The sequence below is a fragment of the Clarias gariepinus genome, chromosome 20 (genome assembly GCF_024256425.1).
Source record: "Clarias gariepinus isolate MV-2021 ecotype Netherlands chromosome 20, CGAR_prim_01v2, whole genome shotgun sequence".
In the NCBI taxonomy this organism is placed as follows: Eukaryota; Metazoa; Chordata; class Actinopteri; order Siluriformes; family Clariidae; genus Clarias; species Clarias gariepinus.
Genome location: NC_071119.1, coordinates 12,807,137 through 12,816,484, shown reverse-complemented (window position 1 = coordinate 12,816,484; position 9,348 = coordinate 12,807,137). Strand labels below are relative to the sequence as shown.

Genomic DNA, 9,348 nt, shown 5'->3' with positions numbered 1-9,348 from the left:
GAGCAGCTCCTTCAGTGGCAGGCTGCTGCACCCACGATGTGGGAAGGAGAGATTCCGCAAGTCTTTCTTACCAACTGCTGTCAGACTGTACAACTTAGACTCCGACCAAATACGCACAAGCAAGCGAAGAAACACACACCTCAAATACACCATTGTAGTTATGTGCAATATTATGACGGAACATTTTAAACTTTATAGTGACGTGCAATACCTCCAGTCATGTGCAATACTATGGTGGAACGTGCAATTTTTTTTTCTGTCTCGGGGAACCACCATAACTGGGCAAAGTGCAATTTAAAACAATTAAAACATTCAGAATATTACTGTAAATGCCTGTCATTCACTCTCTGTATGTATACATATATTTATTGAGTACAAACATATTACTTAGTCAACTTTGTTGACTTATAATCTAAATATATATTTATGTAAATATTTTTTACTACACAGATGTCCATATTTTATAGCCAGATTGTATAGTATGCATTTATACTGTCAGTATTTTTCATTTTATTTTATTTTTTTCCCCTATTTTTATTTTATTTTACTTTATTCTGTTGTTTCTTCATTTTTAACTTTGTACTGTCCACTTGCTGCCATGCCAAAACAAATTTCCCACTTGTGGGACTAATAAAGGTTTATCTTATCTTATCTTATCAAGAATTTGTAACATTTATCTTCTCTTTATTTTTTGTAATATTTCCTGTATAGCCAAAACATGGTATTGGTGCTACAAAGTCTCTCACCTAAGTGAAAAAGGAAATTTTCAGATATGATCATTTAACAATATTTTTCGTAATGCTTCTTTTCTTCCGATCCATGTTTTATTCTTTTGTAAATATGCGTACACATTTGTATTTTTATCAGATAATTTCATGCCCCTTTATGTGTAAGGAAGTGCATCACATTCACGAAAAGAAAAAAATATCTCAGGAATTATGTCATAATTATATTAGGTTATCTTGACCTCATTAAGGTGCGTTGAGAAATACTGTTAAGGAAAGAAACAGTCCCAAACATTACAAGCCTCAATAGTAGCAGTTTGATTGACTGTCACTCACCGTTCCCCTTTTAGGCGCTTCAGGTTGCCCCTGTACTTCTGCGACCATAATTATGAGATACTGATCTTAAGATAAGAAATATATTGTCACCAAGTGATGCAGAAAAACTAGTTCATGACTTTATCACGTCCAGGTTGGATTATTGTAACGCCTTACTGTCTGGTTGTTCAACAAGGTGCTTAAACAAGCTTCAGTTAGTCCAGAATGCAGCAGCGAGAGTCTTTACTCGAATCAGAAGAAATTAGCACATCACACCTATCTTATCCACATTGCATTGGCTCCCTGTGAAATTTCGCATTGATTTTAAAATACTACTCCTGACATATAAAGCAGTAAATAGTCTCGCGCCACAGTATCTGAGTGAACTGCTAGTGTCTTACAATCTGCCACACCTACTTCGATCAAAGGATGCAGGCTGCTTGTCAGTACCGCGTATTATTAAAACTACAGCTGGGGCAGAGCTTTTTCTTACAAAGCCCCAAAATTATGGAATAGTCTTCCAAATAGTATTCGGGACTCAGACACAGTCTCAGTGTTTATGTCCAGGCTAAAAACCTATTTATTTAGCCAAGCATTTTTATAAATAAATTAGCCTTAGGTAAAGGAGCAGATCTGGGGGACTCATGGACGTAGAGGTTATTATGGTGAACTGGTATGTTTAGACGCTGTCTTCCTCACTCTCATTGATCACTCAGGTTTGCTGACGGTAAGGTGATTGTTTGCTTTACATCTCAGGGAGCCCTCATGTCTGTGTTTCCTTTTGGCTCTCCCTTTTAAGTTATGCTGTCATAGTTAGTCTTGCCGGAGTCCCTACTTGCACTCTGCACTACATATACATTCACCTTATACATTGTTCGACTGTTACCATACCTAACTGTTATTTCTCCATCTCTTTTGCTCTCTCCTCTTCTGCTCTCTCTTCTCTCTCTCTCCGTCTCTCCTTTTTCCTCTACCTATCCCTTTGTCGAGCTATACATGTCGCTCCTGAGCTGCCAGTGATCCAGACCTCCTCTGCCCGCTGGACCTTTCTAACTCATCCTGGAGTCCTGCTTCTGGTTGGAGATCTCATCACATGGATGCCCCGTGTGGTCTGCCTGGGATGCGTATGGTGACTGTGGATGGCTTCACTTTTCCAACAAACTGGACTTTAATCTTACACATCTCCTCTTATACTGAACTTCCAGTCTCACATATTATTATGCACAGATGAGGATTAAATTTGGGTCCACTGTATTCCTACCTCTTCTAAAAAAAACACTCTGATAATTTGCCTTATAACGTTTCACGTTGAGTTTCCTAACACATTTAAATAACATTTTAGTTTCCTAACACATTTAAATAACATTTTATAACAAATTCACATGATCAATTTATAACTCTGACAAGCCCAAACTAATCCGCACGCTCGATGTTTTCGACAGTTCCTCTAGTCGTGCCTGGTGTTTGAGCGATGACGCAGCACGTTCAGTCTACAAGTGCGTCATGACGTCGCTCCTCCTTCCTTTCCTCCTTTATCGGCGAGGTAAGAACATGGCGCGTCCTGTTGAAGCATTTTCAATCATACTCAATCCTCTCTAACGCTCCATCAGTTTGTCTTAAACTGTGTCCTGTAGTGTTTCCTAAACCTTACCCGAGTGGTGTGTGTATGTATTGTCGCGCTGTGATTAACTCCAGCTTTGATATAAGATGTTTAGTTTGTTTGTTAGCTGTTAGCATGCAGGCCGTGTAGCCCGTTTAGGTTTAAAATAAATAAAACCTTATTGAATATAGTTAACGGTAGTGTAGTTTTCGAGTACTTGTTAGTTTACTAATAAATGAACTATTAAAATAATTTACTAGTAAACGGTGAATGTGCAGTGTTCGGTTGTACGTGTGTGTGTGTGTGTGTGTGTGTAAATTAGCACAAAGTCATTCCTGCGGACCTAACCGGCTCATGATGTCCATTTTGTTTTTCTGTCCTTCAGAATGAAGACCATTCTCAGTACCCAGACGGTGGACATCCCTGACAACGGTATGCAACACCTCCATGTTGAACTTTTATAGCAGAAAGGGTGATCTAAACACTCTAACTGGTGTGGTGTGGTTTCCTATAACTGTACTGGACACCAGTGCCTCAGGACTGGGATTTAAATACTAGAAGTCTGAAATTTTAGTTGAGTGTTTAATTATTTAGGAATTTTCTTTTATTTCACAGCAGCTAGGACTTCTTTTTGCTGTAATTTCATCAATAAGTGACATTGGCCATTTATTACTGTGACTTATACTGAGATCACTGGCATTAACAGTTTTCACTATTCTGTTAATTGTCATATTAATCAATTATGCTTTATATAAACTGAAGTTGATTGTTGGGATTGATTGGTTAAGACCAAACTTTTGGGTTGAGTTTTTTTTTTTTCCCTTTTTTTTCCCCCCCCCAATTCCTCAATCCAGTTTTGTGGTGTAAAGTGTTTAGACCTTAAGTTAAACTTTCGTCCGATATGTTACTGCGCTGTGAGAGACCTCTCGGTCTATTGCATCGTTGAAGATGCACAGACTCTTAAGGACCCCAACAGTATTAACATGGTGGAGCTGGGGCTCAAACCGCTGACCGTCCGCACTTTATTGACTTAAGTGTCTTGGAATCATGCTAAAAGTTAATAAAAAATATTCCTAGCTCAGTGTAGAACATTAAGATGTTTATAAAGCTTTCTTTTTTATTTTGTTATTGTAAGCAAGAAGTATGATTGGAATGAATGGAAATTTCATGATCCTAAGAGGCATATCTTCTACTATAGTGGATGTTGTAGTTTGGATTGTTGTAACTAAGTGACATGCTGAAAGCAGTGTCAGTTTTATTTTGTCGTCCCGCAGTGTGTGTCTGGTGGCATAAGTGTCATGTTGACAACTAAAATTTATTGCTTCTAAATTCTTCCAATCATTTCTGAGTTATACGTTTTTTTTTTTTGTTTTTTTTTTTATAAATCTGTCTTGTTTCCTGCCTTAGGGCTCTTAAGAGATTGGAGTTGTATGCGTTAACCTGAAGAATTGTTTTTGTGTATTGTTTATAATATAATTTTTTTGCTGTTTCTACAGTCGATGTGACGTTGAAAGGCCGCACAGTTAGTGTAAAGGGACCTCGCGGAGTTCTGCGCCGGGAGTTTAACCACATCAACCTGGAGCTGAGGCTGCTCGGCAAGAAACAGAAGAAGGTAATGATGCACATGAATCACACAGACATGTTTGTGCCGCTGTTTACTTTTATTCAGTGGTTTGTGCTTAACTCATGAAGCTGTGAATAATGAAGTGATTGCGTGTGTAGCTGCGTGTGGACAAATGGTGGGGTAACAGGAAGGAGCTGGCCACAGTCAGAACCATCTGCAGCCATGTTCAGAATATGATCAAGGGTGTAACTCTGGTAAGGACATCATGTATAGAACTGTGAATCTTTTCCACTTGTTTGTCACTCTTTACCAGGATTGTTTGCTTTGACTAATGAAGGTTTCTCTGGATTTGTTATGTAGGGTTTCAGGTACAAGATGCGATCTGTGTATGCCCATTTCCCCATTAACGTGGTGATTCAGGAGACTGGTTCTCTGGTGGAGATCAGAAACTTCCTGGGAGAGAAGTACATCCGCCGTGTGCGCATGAGGCAAGGTGGGTGTGCGCTCTCTTGCTATTTAAACAAGTGCATGCTGACCAAGATGGATTAAGATCAGTTTAACATGGTTTTAAATAAATGTGGGACCAAATCCAATAAATGCACAGGAACTTGTGGAGCGTTAATATTCTTAGTTTGGTGTCATTAGAATACTAGAAAGAGCTACCATTATATGAAAGTAAGTTTATGAGCAGTTCAATTCTCATTGTCTACCTTAATATTTTTAGGTGTGAACTGTGCCCTCTCTGCTGCCCAGAAAGACGAGCTGGTGCTGGAGGGTAACGATATTGAGCTGGTGTCAAACTCAGGTGAGGCTCCACCCATTCAAGAACCAACATTTAGAAGAATCAGTATTTGTGTTTGCAGAGACGTTTTTGGTACATCAGATGGATCTTTATCCTTGTTAGGAGGAAGGAATTAGCAGCCTAAATGTTTAATAGTTCAATACTTTTAAGATGAAACAGAATGTGCTAAGCAAAACAAGCTGATGGAAAGTCTATAGGTTTTGGGATGAAGCCTCTGGGTTTGATTCCTCATTGCTTGATTGCTGGTTAGTTACAGGGGCTGATGGAGTTGGCATAAAAAAAAGGTTCTTCTGCTCTTAAGTTATTTTTGTTTTCCTTTATTTTGTACCAACTAATATTTGGTTAAAGGTGCTATATTAACTCCCCATAGAAAACATTGCTGTTTCATTCAACCTTTTTTTGCAGCAACTTGACCTAAGCCAGTTCCAAAGTGTCTGGAGTCGAAACCCTAGTAGAATAATGTACCCTTTACCCACCTGTCCCAACGCCTCATCAGTGTTATTGATCCCTAAATCCCCAGTATCTTGTTTATAAACTGTTATCGTGTGTGTGAGATCCCAGCTTGTGTGTGCATGACCCTTACCTCCCTAGTGTCTCTTCTTTCAGCGGCCCTCATCCAGCAGGCGACCACAGTCAAAAATAAGGATATCCGAAAATTCCTGGATGGTATCTATGTCTCTGAAAAGGGGACAGTAGTGGAGCCAGAGTCGTAAAGGACACGAGGTTAGCGCAGACCTGTTGTCGGACTGGAGGACTTTTTTTTTTTTTTTTTTTTTTTGCCTTTTTTTTCCTGCTAATCTTTCTTACCATCTGCTCTTAGCTTTTTCGTTTTTGCCCTTGAAATTGTCACTAAGTCTGGGAGGGAAAACTGACAATTCTTTCCAATTATTAATTTACAGTATTAATTTTAATTCTTGCCTGCAATTTCTTACTAACATCACTTAATTCCAGCTCTAACACATAATGTGCATGTTGCATGTCTGTTAATCACAGTATTACGTTTTTGTCGTTGCTTGTCTGTATTAACATGGACTGTTTATTTACCTGCATTTGTTTGTATGTAGTGTTTGGTTTATTTTAAACAGGTTGCACTCGCTGTCTTTACTGCAGAGTCAATTGTAACATCCTAATAGTTTATAATGTTTACGGTTTGATTTCTTTCTTTATCCAATTAGCTGCACTAATTCAGCAAGCAACTGCTGTGCGGAAGAAAGACATCCGGAAGTTCCTGGACGGGATCTACATCAGTGAGAAGACCACTGTGGTGGAGCAGCCTGATGATTAGCGCATTGGTTCTTGTTAAATCCGTCAATAAACACCTTTTTTTTTCACCATCACTGATTTGTCTTCATGCATCAATGTTAATTACCACTCATGGGTATTTAAATGTTTTATTGTATTTTTTAATACTTGTCCAATATCCCGAAGTTTGGTTAAATACTTGCATATCACAAACAAAATTTTTTGTGTGTTTTAGGGAGCATGTAGATTTTATCTAGAATGTTCCTTTCCTAATTGAATTGAGATTTGCCTTTATTACTTTTATAGTTCTATAGGCTGTAATACTAAAATGATTTAATCAGCAAAATTCCCCATATACAATTACTGTATGACAAGTCTAAATGATTAAATAATTTTAATGACATATGAATTAAGTTGTTTGAGAAGAGTGTTGGTTATAGGCCTCCCTTAGGGGCATCTTGCTTTATGTGCCACCCAGACTTTCAATTTAAGTAATTTGATTAACTCAACTTTGCCTTATCTGCCACAGTAGTAAATTAACTAAAGTTTCTAAAATTCTTGCATTTAATAATCATTTTCGGGTCTCTGAAAATATAAATCAAGTAATGTTTTAATTATTTTTAAAAGTAAAACAAAACTGTTCTCCCAGAACTATGAGAGACTGCAAAGTCAAACTGCAACACAATACTATATGAAAGTACTGTATGTACAAACTGCAAGGGAATTTCTGCTAAATTCAAAAGGCAAAGTGTGGATGACTACAGCACAACTGGTAGGGTAAATAAAGTGTAAGGGTAAAAATATTACATCAAAATTAGATGTGGACAAACATTTTGAATAAATATGAAGAGTCCTAAAAAGGTTAATACCAAAATATGACCCACAAGCATTTGTAAATATTGCACAGTAATCTAGTATAGAGTGGGGCAAAAAAGTATTTAGTCAGCCACCAATTGTGTAAATATTAATGTCCTATTACTGTTACTGACAGTGAATAACCACATAGTGTATGAGTTACAGAGAAGAGTTGTATAATTTTATGGCCATTGGGGGAAAAGATCTTCTGTGGCGCTCTGTGGAACACTTGATGATAATCAGTCTCTGGCTGAAATTGCTCCTCTGGTCAGCGAAAACACTGTATAGTGGCTGAGAAGGATTGTCCGAAATGGATTGTACTTCAGACAGAATCCTCCTTTTTGCTACTACATCCACAGAGTCAAACTCCATACCTAGCACAGATCCGGCCTTTTTAATTGCCTTGTCCGGTCTGTTCCTATCAGACACCTTCATGTTACAGCCCCAACAGACCACAGCGGTTTCATAAATCATCTGTAGAATGGTGTTACAGACGTTAAAACTTTGAAGAAAGTACAACCGGTTCTGTCCTTTCTTGTAGAGTGTTATGTTAAATGACCAGTCGAGTTTGTTATCAAGATGGACTCCCAGATATTTGTATTCTGAGACCACGCCCACTATCTCCCCCTTGACCGATAGGAGTCACGGGGTTCTTGCTTCTCCTAAATAGGAGAAAAGGAGGGCTTTGTGCACAGGAGCATTGTCATTTTGGAACAGGTTTGGGATTTACGTATGGATATGATGGTCAGGTGTCCACTTTACTTTTAACCCTATAACTTGGTGTATGTAACTAGAAATTGTAATACTATAGACAATGCAAATAATTTTATAAAATAAATGTAATGATTCTTTAAAGAAACCTAAAATAAAAAGAATTAATTATTTTTTTTTAATGTGATAGATTTTCCAGCTGCAATGGAGGCAGTAAAACACATTCATAAGTTTCTAGTGCAATCCTAAGAACAGTGTGTGGCGTAGGGGTCAGCACATGGTCCCCTTGTATCTTCAGGCTCCGGGTTCGATTTCCGTCTCAGGTGTGTGTGTGTTTGTGTGTACATGGAGTTTGGTGGGTTTACTGTGAGTTAGTTGTGTTTCTGCATGCGTGTGTGTGAGAGATATGTGAGTGTGTGAGTGTAAACGTTTGTGATATGTGTGTAATATATGAGTGTGTTTGTGCATGCGTGTGTGTCTGTGTGAGAGTGTTAACATTTGTCATGTGTGTGTATGGGGGGGGATAAGAGCAAATATAGTTGCAAGCAATGATGAGTGGGCCCAAGCACCCTGCACTATTGCCGCCCGGGTGAACTTCACACAATATGGGGCTGATGCCAGTTTGGGCCCTAAATATTTGTCATGTTAACTGTGTGTGTGTGTGTGTGAAAGTGAAAGATATGTGTGTGATATATGAGCATGTGTGTGTGTGTGTGTGTAAGTGTTAACATATGTGATGTGTTCAATAGGCTGCAGATGCTAGAAAAAAGCATCACTCTAAAATATTACTCCATGTGACGTCACTGAACATGTCACCCAGTATAACTCAACTTCCCCATTTTTCAGCATAAAGTTTAAGACATTATCACGGCCGACCTGTTTGAGATATGAAAAATTCCTTTACAATTTCGCATCCACAATGTGGTTAGATCACATCGGTCCGGTTTGGTGGTGATCATATAAATTCCCTAGGAGGAGTATATCAAAATCTATCAGGTGTGTTTTTGCAAATCCTGTTGACCTGAGCACAGGACAAAAGTTGTTTAGCTAAAATATAAATTCTAATTACATTTTTATTTGTCACATACACAGTCATACATGGTATAATATGCAGTGAAATGCTTATATGACTGCCCGAGTCCTTTACAAATAAAAGGGTCCAATGAGCTCCAAATGTGTACCGAGTTTCATGTGCCTCCATCAAAGTGTGTATGAGGGATCCAGCTAAATCTTGTGTGAGGGCCCCTGAGGGCCCCGGGCCACGTGACTCTCTGCCATCCTAATGCAGCAGATTCCTGTCAGTTTTTGAGCTTGTTAAGACCCCAAAAAGGTGGGAAAAAACAATCCTTAAGGAAACAAGACGGTCCTGCGCACCCTATAGTGCTTGGGCCCTAATAAAAAGACAAAAGGCATAAATTAATCATACTAATAAGTATGCATGCATTATAATTTAATATAAGAAATGCAGTGTATTTATGTCAAATGATAGGAATAATTGTTCATGAAAGTGACAATGACCCTAATAAATTATAAA

At 38.4% G+C, this 9,348-nt stretch overlaps 1 protein-coding gene across 1 annotated transcript; it reads left to right on the top strand.

The window, feature by feature from the left end:
- Positions 1-2,944: 2,944 nt before the first annotated feature.
- On the top strand, positions 2,945-6,343 carry rpl9 (ribosomal protein L9). Its single transcript, XM_053479414.1, has 7 exons — positions 2,945-3,072; positions 4,137-4,252; positions 4,363-4,458; positions 4,565-4,697; positions 4,929-5,009; positions 5,613-5,729; positions 6,182-6,343. Exons 1-6 carry the CDS (start codon positions 3,027-3,029, stop codon positions 5,717-5,719), a joined length of 579 nt encoding a protein of 192 aa, XP_053335389.1. The 5' UTR covers positions 2,945-3,026; the 3' UTR covers positions 5,720-5,729; positions 6,182-6,343.
- Positions 6,344-9,348: the final 3,005 nt, after the last annotated feature.